At 47.9% G+C, this 15774-nt stretch overlaps 1 protein-coding gene across 2 annotated transcripts in view; it reads right to left on the bottom strand.

The window, feature by feature from the left end:
* Positions 1-10640, bottom strand: part of GAB3 (GRB2 associated binding protein 3) — a 54071-nt gene extending 43431 nt beyond the window's left edge. For both annotated transcript variants that reach the window (XM_084294240.1, XM_084294241.1), the window contains exon 1: positions 10504-10640. In XM_084294240.1, coding sequence (XP_084150366.1) covers positions 10504-10575 — 72 coding nt within the window. In that variant the 5' untranslated portion in view covers positions 10576-10640. The remainder of the gene's footprint in view (positions 1-10503) is intronic.
* Between the last annotated feature and the right edge of the window lie 5134 nt (positions 10641-15774).

Here is a 15774-nt window from a genome sequence, read left to right as displayed (position 1 = left end):
ACCTAGCTCAGGCTGCTAAACTGCACGCAAATCGTTTGCCTGGAAATGTTCTTGAGACATAGCACCCAAGCGCATCTCTGTGACTCTCCCTCTCCATCCCTGTTCTGGAAAGGTCAGTACAATGACAGCTTCAAGAAAGCTTTGCCTGGCTCTTCACCTCCCAGCTTGCATCCCCTGCTCTCGGGTGGCAGGTTTCACCAAAGCCTCTCTGAAGCCAACATGAGGTAAGCGCCACGGTAAGGGGAGCCCTTCGGGACTTAAAGCAGCAGTGTAAACAAACTTACACTTCACCTGGCTATCTATAGCACATCCGAAACCTGGCCACGTCAGACATCTTCTGGTTGACATGAGTTTTCATTAAAGCTCCTAGCCCCAGCAAAGAGAACTGGAAAACATCATTGCAGCCCACAAGGAATGTTCTAATGGGCAGACAGCTTTAACTCACCAAGCTGGTACACCAAATTTACTTAGAGTTTAGAAGACCGTGTCAAGCACAGAGGAGCTGGAAATACAATAAGAGACAAATAGGTCCTTTAGGAGGATAACATAACAGAGCTGCAGAGGGTGTAATTCATCCTCCTTTCCATTTAGCAATGCTGCTGGTGGTGGTGAAGGCTGGGCAATTCGCTGAGCGTGGGCAACAGAGCTCTGGAAAGGACGGGCTGTAGGTTGCAATTCTCCCGGCTGGAGATTTCTGTGTAGGAAATGCCTGGTAAAATCTTTTTCACTCCAAAGACAGATAAATCATAGTAATTGCTCCTTAGAGTCTGAGATAAATGCAAACTCTGGCAAGGGTAACGGATTTGAGAGAGCCCAAACCAGAGCTTGAACTCCACGGGGGACAAGAAAGCCTCTGACACCCCGCTCCTTCAGCCCAAGGTTGAATACTGGCTGTGCTAGAAAAAGCAAATGTCTCCAATCACAGCAACAACAAATTCTTCATGTAAATAAAAAAAAATAAAAAAAAAACCTGATGGTCCTGAACAACTCATTCATGTGCTGACACAGAAACTCATCAAGGTTCTGTGGCTCAGGGTCTAAAGGCACCCAGGAGTTGGATTGTAGCCAAAAATCAGGAAAAGTTTCTTATTAAATCAGCTATTCAAATCCATCTTGTAAGGAAATATCCCTAGCCATTGAAATTCCAGCCCTCCATTCAATATATGCTAACAAATAAAAAGAGAATTACAAAAGCCCTGCAATTTTGGAGCACGGAAACCTGTACTTAGCATCATTGGTTCTTGTTTTACCCTCTAATTTAGTTATCCTCTTTAAGTTTTATGGTCAATGTGGCATTTTCTGAAATGCCTCAGATTCCCCCTTTGGATCCAAAGCTCTCTTGGATCGGAGGTACGTTTACATTTTTGGTTGGTAGGAAAGCAGCAGATCTGTGGAACGACAAAAACACCGCAAAGAAACCTTTAAGGGGTTGCCTGCACCAACCTGCTTTAGGTTACGGCTGTGGGCTTCTCCCCTATTTCCCAAAGAAACCGGACGCCTCTTGTGCCACATCAATAATTTGTTTACAGTTGAAGATATGTATTTGTAAATTATGTATGTATGTATATATAATCTTCCAGATTAATCACAAAGCCGCTCCACTGACCAACAGAGGAGCAGAGTGCTCTACCCCGCGCCCCCTGGCAGGGCAAGGCCTGGTGGCTCACTGCCAGAGCAGGCCCGGGGGGGAGTCCTGCCCCCGGAGACCCCCTTGGTGGCTGCGTTATGACCACAGGCTGGGGGTGCCACCAGAGGTGGCTCTGGGTGAGTGAAACCCAGAGCTGGTGTGTGATTTGGAGCCTACAGCGGAGCTGAGAGGGCCAAGGGTTCCGGCAGGCACCCAGGGGCGCTTGCATAAGGGCCTACGCATGTTTTTGTGTGCCTGGGCCTTGGTCACCCGCCAGGCTGTCCCAAAAAGGACAATGGATTCAGATTTCCTGTTTCTGGCTTCACGGCAGCATGTTTTCTCAATGCTTGCTCTCTTTGTTGCATTTTCCCTCCCGAGCACACCTTTTCGGAGGGACTTCTCGGCAGTGCCCTCGGGTACCCCGGAGCAGCCATGCAGTACAGAAGCGCGTGAGGTGCCATGGTTCCACCAGTTTCCCTTCCAAATTTGATCGCGCAAGAAACAAAACCAAAAGCCCCAGTGAAACTCCAGAGGTGTCATTTTTGAGTACTCTCACATGCCCCAAAATTCTGTTGTAATTTCCTTCTAAGTAAGTCCGGGGTTAATGAGACTGAAGAGAATGATAGGAAGGAAAGAAATAATTATATATTCTTTTTTTCTCAACATGTCCCAAATGTCACCTCTGACCTGGCTTTCTATTTCTGGCATGGACTAAACTGCCTCTATTTATTTAGCAGCCTACACACCATTGCAGTAACATAGCAACAGTACTTTCAGTTGTGAATTTGAAAAAAGAAAAGGAAAAAAAAAAAAGAACATGTTTTTCATAACCAAACTGCTAAAGCCTTGCAGTCTAGTAACACTTCAGTAAATGCTTTTTCCCTTTCACAAGCCAGTATTATGAGGTTTCCACTCCGCAAACCCAGCGCAGAGATGCCCAAGGGAAGCAGGCAGTGTCACCACCATGAGGCTCCTTGTTATGCAAGTCCAACTCGCCTCTGACCTTCTTGTTTGCTTGTCCTAATGATGTTTCAGCCTGAACATTTCTCAGGCTCAGCAGAGACGAAAGCGGGAGTTTGGGGAGGATACTGAAATAATGCTGGAATGTATTTGGTGTTCTCCCCTCACTTTTCAGAAACAGTTTCCCATTATCATATGATCCACTGCTCAGGGCGATACGATGCTCAGGGTTATCTGTCCAGAAGGGACATTACAGAAAGCATCCAAGTGAAATAGGAGTCAAGAGTCCCATTAACAGCCAACATTTAGCAGTCCAAATCCCACTACAGGGACAGTGAGTGGAGAGCTTTAAAACACCCCTCACATCAGAGGGGTACCGCCTGAGAACATTCTGCAAATCCTACCTCAGTGGGAGCATGACGCCTAAGTATCTCAGAAAAGGAGTTCCCTCAGCTGCTTAAGTGCTTCTTATTTTTAATCTAAGTCCTCAGTGCGAACTCAATCATTTTATTAGGACGGGTTCAAAATGTTGAACTTATTAAAAATAAAACTTCTTAAGATCGCAAAGCTTCCACTATAAATATTAGTAAACAATGCAGATGTGGTAGCTGGAGCAGCAGCGAGCACTTCACGCAGCAGCGTGGGACCTCTTGTGCAACCACAGCTTTGCTGCCTCTGTAAGCCCCGCTGGCACCTTGTCAGATGCTTCTTCTCGTCTCCAGAGGTCTGGCCAGCACATGGCCACCCCGCCTGCTGGCGGCTCCACACTGGGGTCAGCAGCAGAGCCCGGAGCTTTTGGCTGGCAGATGAGTGTCTGCACATCCACAGGCGTGTGCGCCCAGCCTCCCCAGCCTTTACAGAAAGTGATTTCACAAGGCATCAGCTCAATGCTTCTGTGAGTTTAGTGGCTTTACCACCCAGAGCGTGAGGTCTGCAAGTAACAAATGGCCGATGATTGCTCCGTACTACTGGCCTCTTCTCCTTGGCACCACCAGCTCCTGTCAGCCTGAACAAATGGATTCACAACTGCACGATCCTTGACCTTCCACAAACAGTTTGCAAGTCTGGTATGTGAAAACAGACTGCTCACAAACTGTGCTCTCTGCTGAGATTACAACAGTTGCACATTCAGAAAGGGCCCCGTTATGACCATTATTCTGCCCAACAGAAATATGAACACATAACCCATGATCCCCGAGACTCGGGATTCAAAGGCAAATAATATTTGCCGCTAATGGGGCTCACAGAAACTATTGTCTTTTAAAATGCATTGTCAAAAATGAGTCAAAAGCTTTCAGGTGTCAATCCAAGTTCCATTTAAATTAACACCTTCATTTAAGTAATTTTAAATTCATACTAATAATGACATTTTACTGTCTTTTTGTAAAATGCTCTATGGGAACAGATACCGAGCAGCTGAAATGCACCTCCCCAGGCTCTGGCAGAAAGCTGCAAGGTAGTGCTGACTGCAGGGCTCAGGTGGGGTTTTTGGCATCAGCTGCTTCAGAGGAAGGGAATAACAACATCTCTAAGAACAGTTGTTTCATTCTAGCAATTAGAAAGGTATTAATGAGTTAACCTCAGAAAGGAAAGAGAGTGCTTTGCTGCCCGGAGGCTAGACATCAGTTTTGTTTTACTTTTAAGAAATATCGAGTACTAAATTATGCAGCAGTTTTTTAAAAATGAACTTTGCATGGCTATATGTTTAGGGCTTTTTTTTTTTTTTTTCTGATGCAACACAAACTAAAACAAGTAAGGAATATTGTAAAGTTCAAAATAATAAAAGGTTGAAATCTTGAATTTTATTCAACAAGAAATGAGAAAGAGGAAAATCTATTTTATCTGGCTGCACATAATGTTTTGACATGCAAATTTTATTTCAAACAAGGCATTTTTTTCTTGTCTTATCTCATTGCTAATTCATTTCCAACTCAAATGAAAAGGACGAGCAAGCAAATGGAGTGACTGTTTCTCTACTGAGTAACATTATAAGGGTAAACTTCTCCCCTTCCCTAAAAAAATAATAAAAAAAAGGCATAATGCACGTTCACAGCATTTTGATGCATTGCTGATAAAAGCAATGTGTTTACTCATATTACAGTTTTCATGCTGCAACAAATGGCTCACCAAAGTGCTACATTTAATGCTTTTTTCCTCTAATATATGTTTGATTGCATCACAAGTTTAATTACCACTCAAGCTAACATTTCCTTCTCTATTTTAAACAAGCATGTTTTTTTAAAGTCTCTATTTTGAATGCAAAGACCTGATAAGTTGTGGGTTTCTGTTTTGAATAGAAACCAATAGCTGGACATTCCTGTGCACTGAAAACATGTAGGCAAAGATTAAACTGGGGCTTCAGAGCTATTACTGCCCCACCCAAATAAATAGTCCAAGGGAAATCATTCTGCTTAACATTCTGATACTCAGGTTGCCAAGAACAGCAGTGTTTTTTAGAAATTATTTTTTTCTTAGAAGTCAGCCTATCTCATTAAACATTGCATTTAAGCTACCAAAACATGTTTGAAATGGAAGAAAATAGTCTAGAATAAACATCCCACTTAACCTACCAAAACATGGTTAAATGCTGGAGCACAGTCTGATTTGCACTGAGCTAATTAAAAATGTTTAATGATGGAAACTCCTCCCTAAAATAAATTTTCTGCTGGTATTTTACCAGTGAGATCAATTTGTTCAGGGTTTCACAAAGAAGGGGATGTAGAGTCTGCAACACAGGAGCTTCTATACTAAGGAAGTCTTCATCTGGTATATAGTTTTCTCAAAATTCAGTTTTTCCTCTATATACAAGCCAGAGATAATTTATGTTGGCCTTTAAAATGAAGTAAGAACAGGAAAAACATAGGTACAAAGCTTAAAACTGCAGGCAGATAAATAACTCTGTGATCTTTCTCCATCACAGGGTACTCTTATTCCCATCCGCCTTATAAACTAGAGTTACAAACTAGCATAAATTGGTTAAATAACCTCAGTAATTTCAGCGTGAGCCGGAGATGTTGATTCCACCAGGGTATGAAAGGTGGCCATAACTCTGCTCAGAGGGGCAGAGCACGAGAGGTGAGGCTTTGCAGGACACATTTGGATAAAAAGGCTGATGGATAGAAGTTAAATTCAGATTTTTCTTTTATAGCTGTTTTCTGGAGAATTCCCCCAAATCCCAAAGCAGCAGCAGAAGTATTTGACTTCATACAGCACACGGGGATTTCTCTGAGATGAGGGTGGCAGTGTCCTCTGCTGACACCAGCCCTTGCTAGACCAGAGAGCCGCTCCGCGTCCCACCCACCCCTCGCCATGCTGGGGGAGTCTTGTTCCTATTACTTGAGCAAACTCTTCCACAGTTCTACTTTACTTTTTCTTCTTAGTGGCCAGTAACTTCCCGTTTGTTCTCCTGATAAATAACAGAACTTCAGCTAAAAATGGAGAAGTCGTCTACATTCTCTTACCTCGTACAACCCTGGCAGTGGGTGCATGGTCATGGCATGGCTGATCCCCCAGGCAGGAGTGACTGTCTCCTGCTACCTGCTGTGCCCTTCCCATGGCCCTTCCAGCAGAGACAGCAGCAGGGACACCATTTTCCTACCTTTTTGCAGCCAAAAACATTAATTTACGCTGTTGCTGATTTGGGTTCTGTGAACCTTGCCATAGAAGCAGTACCTCTGTGAGGTATGGGGTCTCTAATTTCTTAAACTTGGCCTGAGTTGCCAAACCTTCCCTGCAGACATCCTGTATGGCCTTGCATAGATGCCATACTCATAAATTATTCTCAGCCTGGTCAGTTAGCTCATTTAGGGCTAGCTAAGCCCTCTGTTTGCCCTTCTAGCTCAGGCACCTCAATGAGCAGAGAGTTAAGAAGTGCAATATTGAGTTTTCTGCCCAAGTCCATTTTGGACTCTTGTTCTAGAGATGCTGAGAAGTAATTCTGATTTTCAATATAGTCTGAAGAATGCAGTCCCTGAAGTAAAGCGGGAAACTTGTCTTTTTCAAGCAAGTGGTCTTCCCTCATCAATTCATATAGTACTGCAGATTAAAAATAGCTCTTCAGCTGGGGTACAGCTGTGCCGTGCTGCCTTCAGTGGAGCTGCACTGAGTCACATTGAGCAAGCATCTGTCCATCACCCTTTGCTCCTGCAAACCACCAAACTCAGGGGTGTTTGGGCAGGCTGCTGACTACTCCTGCTGCTGCTCCCATGCACAAGGAATAACAGGACACTGAGTTGAGGACAGGTTCAAGCTGGCCACCTGCTAAAAATTCAGTCTCCTTCTCCTTATCAGCACACGAACAACGTGTCTTCTGCATGTCATCGAGCTCCTGCTTCATTAAGCATCATCCTCTGCACCCTCTCTGTGCCTTTATTTCCCCTGGTAGTGACATTTTGCACTGGCTGCAGCAATTCCCTTGTCTTCTAGGCCATGAAACTATTCTCCCTGACTCCACTAAGCAGAAAACAGATATTATCAGTCAGTGATCAGCTGTATCTCAATATGAAAAGCACCAAAAAACCTGCCGTTCAAGGCTAACAGTACAGAACTGGGACATGTGAACAACACCATCCTGAGCCTTCTGATTTTTCTTCTTAACAAACGCCTTTTCCCCTCGAGGCTCTTTGTGCCTAACCTGCCCCCCTGGCTGGATGTATTTAGCTTTAGTACAGGGCACTCAGAAACCCATCAAACCTGGAGCAGGTTCTCCCACGACATCCAATTTCCTAATTTCCAATAACAGAAATCTCCAGCGGGGCCAGGTTTTCCTTCCACAGGGCCGAGTGTGCCTGAAACTTCGCATTTTCAGTCAGAGCAGGACAGACTTCACCTCCACTGCCGCCACTTCCCAGTTTTGGGGAGCAGCTTCTTCCCCTCCTGCCCGCCCCACACCCAGCTCCCCCAAGCCTGGGGAGCCCCCAGTACCCCTAGCCCCAAGGGAGAAGGAACCCGGGAGCCGAGAGGAGAGCAGCACAGCTTTCAGGTCACATGCGGGGGACAAAGAACTGCAGCAAACACCAAAAGCTCTCCCGGGAGAGTCCTCTGCCTCTCCAAGATAGGCTGGCGTGGCAGATTTCATGTCTCCAGTGTCAGAATTTTGCATGCTACGAAAACACTCTCGGCATATTTGCCTGCTGGAGTGAGGCTCCCTGTGCTTTGTAATGAATTCTCGGCATTTAGCATCAGGCGCTGTGTTTTTACAGAAAGTTACACGCGGGTAATTAATCTCATGTTCGTTTCCTGCACATGTAAGAGAGCAGCCTTTGTTAGGGAATGATAAGACACTTCTAAGAATAGCACTACTGAGAGCATCAGCTTTGTAAGACATTACAGGAAAAATACAGGCTCCTAACACCTGCTTTTCGTTTCTCAAAGTTTGGAAAACAACGTCCTGCTCACCTAGAGCCAAATCCCGACCTTGTTTATGTGTAGAAAACCTAATTGGTTTCATCAGAGAACAAACATAAAGCAGGGCATGCTCCAGTCTTTGGGGTCCCATTTTGCAAAGGCACTTGGGTTTGATTTTATAAGCACTGTAAATATTCCCACTGGCTTCAGGGGGCTGTCTGCAGCTCCCAGTCTCCCAGCCTGAATTCAGCATTTGATCCCAGTCTCCTCACCACAAATCCCAGTGAATTTAACTGGGCTTTATGGCAAGAGCCTGAGGACTGCAAACAGATCTGTTCATCAGGCAGCAAGCCCCGGGCCTGATGCTGAGCTCAGGGAAAAGTAAAATGACCCAGTGTGAGCAACTGGGGGAGCACGGTGGGAGCAGGGCACCCATGGGCAGGGGCAAGCTCCCCTCTGAAGCTCCCTCCCAGACCCTGGGCTGTGCCAGCTGAGCCCCAGGGCTGGAGTAAAGCTGGGGATTTATGCCTGCTGGCTGCTCAGGAGCAGAGCCAACGCCAGGCTGCTGTGAGCAGCTGATGCTCAACACCTCCCGAAGTCGTTTTACACAGGCTTTGTTTCCAAGCTCGTGTCGGTTTTAAGCTGCCAGGGTGGCTCAGCATGGGCTGCCCACCACCCTGCGCATGATGCCCGAGCTGCAGTGCTGGTGAAACTACACAAAAAGTGAAAAACAGAGCTCCCTGCAGGTCCAAGGCGATTTGCACTTGGTTTGTAGCATCGCCTGTGTCACCAGGCAGATGAGAAAGGGCACTAACCTCTACTGCACTTACAGCAGATTTCTTTCTGCTTTATTACAGAGCAGTTTATCCCCCTAACCAGAAAACAAAGCCTAATACACAGAGATCAGGCTAATCCAGTGATTCTTGTTTGCAGAGTAACACAGACCCAAATGCCCCAGGTTTTGTAGTGCAAAATCGGAGCGGAGCAGGCTGCAGAGCCCTGCAGGCTGAGCAGAGCCCCTGTTGTGGCCGTCCTCTCGCAACCGTATAATGGGGGCTTTCAAATCCCAGCCTTTTTTTTTTTTTTTTTTATCACATTCTGTTTTCTCTGCTTCTCCCTTTTATGAATATTGAGTCATCAGAAATAGCTTCACTGACAGAGTTACTAATGACACCAGCTGGGTGAATCAGTGGCTCTTGCATTGTCTGGTGTCTGCTCTGAAGGGCCATTAGCACACTCGTTATAAAATACAACAAAAATTAGATATCCATATTTTATCTGCAGCTCCCTCGAGACACATCAGCGTAGTTATTTTCGAACTGGAAAATGTTAGTGGAACAAAGCAATATTCAGCCGTTTCAATGCCACGCTATGATCTAAGAGAAGAAACTCTGCCTTCCACCAAGTTAAAAGTCAATGCTGACAGCAGAAGCCGAGCCCTTCTCCTCGCTCTTAGGCAGAAAGGAAAAGCACCCGGCCCGGCGCTGTCTGTACCGCATTCTTCACTGGGCGGCTATTCCTCATGCCACGACAAAAAGCCAACATCAGCAGCCCGGGGAAAAACGCTGATAAACCAGAAGCGAGCGCGACGAACGCTGCGGGCAGTGGTGGGGCCACGCGTGGGCACAGCCCCGCAGGGCGCGCAGCCCAGCCGGGGCAGGTGGCGGGCCACGGCCACGGCCGTGCCCGGGGACACCGCGACCCACGCGGGACCACCGGGGTCCCCAAGCCCCCCCGCAGCGCTCTGCACCAGTGGCCGCCCCCCCGTGCACCGAGCTGGTGCATGACAGCAGCGCGGCCGTGGCACGGAAAGCGCCGAGCATCGGAACAAAGCCGGGACTTAGGATGTCAAGTATCAGGGTGTTTTTTTTTTTCCTTTCTTCTTTTTCCTTTTTTTTTCTTTTTGTCCCTTTTTCTTCCTTTTTTTCTTTTCTTTTCATTTTTTTTTCTTTTTCTTTTTTAATGTCCCTTTTTTCATTTCTTTCCTTTTTTTCTCCCCCTTTTTTCCCTTTTTGCTTTTTTCCCCTCTTTCCCTTTTCTTTTTCCTTTTTTCTTTTTTATTTTCTTTTTCCCTGTTTACCCCTTTTTCATTTTCCCTATTTCCCCCCTTTTTTTTTCTTTTTCCCCTTTTCTTTTTATTTCTTTTTTCTTTTCCCCCCTTTTTCCCCCTTTTTTTTCCTTCCCCCCCTATTTTTCCCTTTTTTCTTTTTCCCCCTTTTCTTCCTTTTTATTCCTTTCTCCCTTTTTTCCCCCCCTTTTTTTTTTCTTTCCCCCTCCTTTTTTTTTTTTCTCCCCCTCCTTTTTTTTTTCCCCTTTTCTCCCCCCTACTCCCCCAAGAGGGGGATGGATGTCCTTGCCCTTCCCCGCAGCAGCCGCGCCCGCAGTCCCGTTACGGAGCCGCCCGCGCTGGCAGCGCCGGCCGAAGCCGAGCTGCGGTTTCCAAGCCCGGCGCCTCGCATCCCGCGAGCAGCGCTCGGGGGGCACGGGGGGGACCGGGAGGGGTCCGTCCCCGAGCCGCCCCCCTCCCCCCCGCGCCCCGTCCCCGCGTGGGGCCGCCGTGTCCCACTTACATAGCGCTTCAGCTTCCTCTCGGGGGGCGACTTAATGAGCCAGCCGGTGCACACCACGTCCCCGGCGCTCATCTTCCCCCCGGCGCGGGGCCGCGCCTCCCGGCCTCCCCGGCGCTGTGCGAGCGGCTTCCCCCGGCCGGGGCGCGCTGGAGGAAGTCATGACATTGATCCCCGGCCCGGCCGGCCCTCCCTCCGCCGCCGCCACCCCGCGGCTCGCCCGGCACGTGACGGAGGCCGGGGGGAGCCGCCGCGACACCCCCGGCTCCGGGCGGCTCCGCGGGGTGGCCCCGCCCGGCCGCCGCCCCCGCCGCGGAGCCCGGCGCCGAGGCGGCCCCGCGGGGCCGGGGCCGGGGCCGGGGGGTTCGGGTCAAGCCCCGGGGCCGCGGCCAGCCCGGGCAGCGCCTCACCGCCCCCCGAATGAGGAGTCCCCTCCTAGCACCGCGGCCGAACCCCGCGTCCTGCCGTTGGCAGCCCGCGTCCCTTCCACGAGCCCCCTTCAAGTGCTGGAAGGCTGCAGCGAGGCCCCCCCGGGCTCCTCCCGGCTGAGCGGCCCCAGCCCTCTCTGCGCCTTCCCCCGCGGCAGCGCTGCCGCAGCCCCTCCAGCATCCTCGTGGCCTCCTCTGGACCCGCTCGTCCTTGCCGTGCCCAGGACGCAGCGCTCCCGGTGGGGCCTCAGCAGGGCAGGGCAGGGGGGCATGCCTCATGTGCTGTCCCCGCAGTGCCCCAACAACACCCGTTTTTCCCCAGATCGTTTTCAGACCGGTCGGGGCCCCGCCAGCTCCCCCATGCTTCTCGCCGTGCGGTGCCGCAAGAGACGGGGAGGGATAGGACAGGTCGGTGATGGACAGAACCAGGAAAGTGACTTTGGGGAACGCAGCAAGTCCACAATCAAAATGAAGAAGGTTATTTTTTCAGCAGGATCAAGACTCGTTTCCTGATACGATGAACACCGTGGCCTACCACGCATTCGTGCGTGACCAACCAAAGGGGTGATGCAGGGAGTCAAAAGACATCAACACTTGCTTAAATTGTCACTTCTGTCCCCAAAACACATGCTGGGCAGTAGTTGTGGTGCCCAGGAGGAGCACAGCGGCTCAGCTCCCTGCTGGCCGTGTGGCTGCTCCCTCGGTGGCTCCTGCCCACACTTCCCCAGCATGTTCAGGGTAAATGAAAGCCACGGCAGGTTGCTCACCATGCCCATAAACTGGGGGGAAATGCAGGAAGCCAGAAAGCAAAATTAAACAGAGCATGTGGGGGTAACGTTGTTGTGCCTTCTTGGTATTTGTGCTCCAAAGTTATTTTCTTAGCCTGGCAGGTTTCACTGTGCCGATAACGTGTCACCCGGGTACGTGCCTGACAAGAGCAGGCTTCAAAATGAGCGGTATCTAGCCCTGCTGGAAGAGGAGGGATTTCACTCTTGCCCTGCTTTGTGCACAAATTTCTCAACCACTTGCAAGTTACAACATCCTTCACTTAAGCATACTCTTCACCAGGATGGTGAATGCCAGGGTCTTTGTTTTAAAAGTCTTACCAAATGAAGGCATTTGTAGAGAGCGAGCTGAGGCTGGAAACCAAGTGGAAAGCGAAGGGAAAGAATACCAGAGGAAAGTCAATTTTGGCTGAACAATCCTGCAGAACCCTTGGGGTGCTCTGTGTTAGCTCCTGCTTTTGCACTTGTCCATTAGCATTCAGTTTGAGATTTCAAGGATGTCTCAAGTATACAAGCAGAAATCATTAGCAAACCCCAATTAAAAAAAAAAAAAAAAAAGTTCTTAATTTTATTGCAATGCTGAAAGGCTTGAAATTGTAGGATTTTTGGCTGTTTGCTTAGCTTCGTTTGTCTCATTTGTGAAGCTTTTATTTTACACATCAACTGGTGCTTCCTGGGAAGAGAACAGCTTCTGCTGGCTGGGGGTGCCTCCAGGCAGTGGTGCCTGCCTCTCCAAATCGGCTGTAGGCAGAGCTACAGAAATAGCCTCAAAAAAATTACTGACCACTGGAAAAACGAAAAAATAATTTGCAATAAGGATGAAATTTCCTTTTTTCCTGTACAAGAGCAGAACCTGACTCACCAAATCTTCAAAGTCTGCTGAGAGATTTTATTTCTTCCAGTGAAACTTCCTAGAATAAAATCATAAGTTGAGAAGCCATCGTAGATATTAACAGTAGCCATTGTGACAGAGAAAACAAAGTGCTGAAGTCCTCACCAGACTAACCTGACACGTGCCCCTAGCAAAGACCAGCATGGGCTCAATCAGTTTGACCACATGTGGGTGCAGCTCGCCTCAGCCTGGTACCCAAGAGCTCTCTGCTTGTTGTGAAAGTGATGCTCCTCTCCTGATGTTTTGGAGAGAAATAGCACTTGGCTACTAGTAAAAGAGAAGACAATAAATTGGCTAATTGCATTTTGATGGGAAATTCCTTCATGACCCTACAGACAACTGACTGAAGCAAGCGTGCTATTTAAACTTGCCCGTTTCCATATTATTGCAGCGCAGATAAGGTTATGATGAATGCTGAGAGCAGTGAAAATCCTTCCTCCCTGTGGAAAGAAGAGTAATCAGGAGGGAGGGAGGGGAAAGGAAGGACCAGGAGGACTTATTTGGTTCACAAAGTTGTGGGTATCAAAGCAGGAAGAGACACCAGAGTAACCTAGGCTGGCATTCCCACAAGCAAATATGTTTTCCCACAGCCTGGACTAAAGGATATCTTTTAAAAAGCTACCTCATCTGATCTTCAAGGAGCCAAACAATGAGAGAAAACCCTTTCCTCATAGCTTGTTCCAGTGGTCTATTGAGTAAATTACATTTTATTTTATCTAAATTTAACCTTGCAGTTATTTTCTCTTCTCTGTGACTTTTAGTATATTAAACACGTCCACCATAATAAATATCAAGCACATACAGGGATCACATCACCTCTTACCTTCTCCTCTGTAACCTGTGGGTTGAGCTCCCTTGCAGCTGTTTATGAGGATTGTTGACTGGTGTCTGAATAATATTATGTTTTTCCCTTCAAATTCTCTCCAGCTATTTCCATCTCGCTCTTGGAATGCAGAGCCCGGAGCTGGTATCCACTACTCCGTTGGTCACTGTTTCACTAAAACCGACTTGCACTTTCTTACTCTACCCTTCTCTGTAACCAACAATATTGTTGTTTTCTGCTTCTCACTGTGTTTCTCTAAGAATTCATCTTCAGGCAACTGAAATAACAGCACTAAGACATTCCTGGGACACTGATTAGGAAGATGTGCTCCCAGTCACATAACCTGTGTTTTCTGTTTGGTACTTGCCGGTGTTATATTACAAAAGAAGAAACCCATCGTTGTGAGCATTTTTGCCCATGTACCTTTTTTCTGGCCTCTTGTTTGTCCTTCCTTATCTTTTTCAGCTAGCATGCCCTCAGCACTGAGCACCTCTGTTATTTTGGCCACTGAAGCTGCAGAGCTGGCTGTGACAGAATAGCTGGGTGCTGAAGGTGACTGCATTGCCATTGAGCTCCTATTCTCTTGCCTATGTACATAATATAGTGTCTTCTTCGTAAAACAACAACAAAAATAATCATAAAAAACCTCACAGGGGCATCTAGGAGTTGTATGCAGAGTTAGGAACGGTGTTTTACCACGCTGTACTCTCTCTGATAGCCATCAAATGTACAATTTCAGCTGGCTCCTAACTCCAAAGTGTCCAGTTAACAGCCCAGCCCTACACCGATTTACAAAACCCCACAGAGGCCACGAAGGTTGGATGCCTGCGAGAGACAGCCCCAGCCCGGGGCGAGCAGCCCTGTTCTCTCCCCCAGTGCCCTGTTTACAGACGGAGCTCGCACCGCACTTACTCAGCAAAACGCTTGCATGCCGCTGCGGCATTCCCACAGCAGGCAGAGAGCCCCGTGCCCCCGAAAAGCCGGGACACAGTCTGCATGTTCCAGCTGCTTCTGACAGCTCCCAGCCCGCGCCTGCTGCCAACAACACATTTCGCCCTCTGTCCCTTCACGAGGACAAATTCAGCCACGTCGCAGGGGACGGTTCAGCCCCTTCTCTCCTCTTGTAGCCTGTCCTCACCACACAAATATATTATTCTATCAGTGGCCCCATTAGTACTCATGGCTGAGGGAGGACATACAGGAGGAAGGATGATTTCTTTTCAGGAATCTAAACCTTTTATTTTTTTCCTAATTGCATTATGTGCAGAGGCTAAGAAAAGCCGACTGCCTTTCTGATATATCATAATAAATAACGCTCAGCCCATGTGTGAGAAGCTCTCCTGGCACGTCCCTCCTGAGCCCAGAGAACCCGACGGCGAGGGGAAAACGGAGATAGGAGAATTGGAGTGGGACACAGCCTGCCTCTGTCGTTGGTGTTGTTCTGTAAAAGCCTTACTGACGGTTACAGGAACCCTACCTAACTTACACTGTGGTTTGTGAGAGACTTTCATGAAGATGGTAAAACACCGGGGAAAAAAAAACGCTCCTGTGTGTAGTTATGAGAGGGTACTGCGGAAAGGAGACCACATTTCAGGCAGCTCAGACTTCTGAACACCGTGTGTAAGAGGATGCCCCATGTAATGAGTGTAAGTGCAGGGAAGGAAGAACAACTTGGTGGCAGCTGTGTGCTTGAGACTGCTGCAGAAAAGGAAGGCTGATGGCAGGATGAGGAAGAAAGATGGCCAGGCAGGCAGGGAAGCACCACAGCAAAGCACAGGGGTCAGAAGCAGATCCTCTGTGGGCTGCAATCAGTGAAGCACAGCTACTCCAGCTTCTTAAGCAGAACTGGTCTTCCACAGTGAGTGGGTGCTGGCAAATAAAAGTAGGTGAAAAGGTTGGCAGCAAAAGGACTTCCACAGAAGAAAAGGGCAATGAAGTGGTAGTTTTTGGCTTACGCAATGCATCTGCCATGCTTGCAAGGCTGATGGAGGCAATACGCATGCAGCATCCTTCCACGTTTCCTGTACTTAAAGGAAATCCTGGTGCATACTAAAACCTCTGAGCAAGAACTGTTACATTTACAAATACCCTGCCATCAGCTTAGGGATGACAGAGTGAAAGCAAACCCCAGGAACAAGCTTTCACTGAAGATAATTAAGATAATTTATTTGGGGCATTGAGTCTGTGAAGAAACAATTTCAAGTAGCTCTAAAGAGAGTTCAAGCCTATACTGCACTGAACTGCTTTCTGGATACTCACAAATATTCAAAATGTTGTGAGATACCATCTGTCTCTGTTCTGGGCAGGTTATTTATAGGTTTTCAATACTACAAAACCACTGCATAG

The sequence above is a fragment of the Netta rufina genome (assembly GCF_964035555.1).
Source record: "Netta rufina genome assembly, chromosome: 12".
Lineage (NCBI taxonomy): Eukaryota > Metazoa > Chordata > Aves > Anseriformes > Anatidae > Netta > Netta rufina.
The sequence above is the reverse complement of the archived record's forward strand: the minus strand, read 5'-3'. Positions and strand labels throughout refer to the sequence as shown.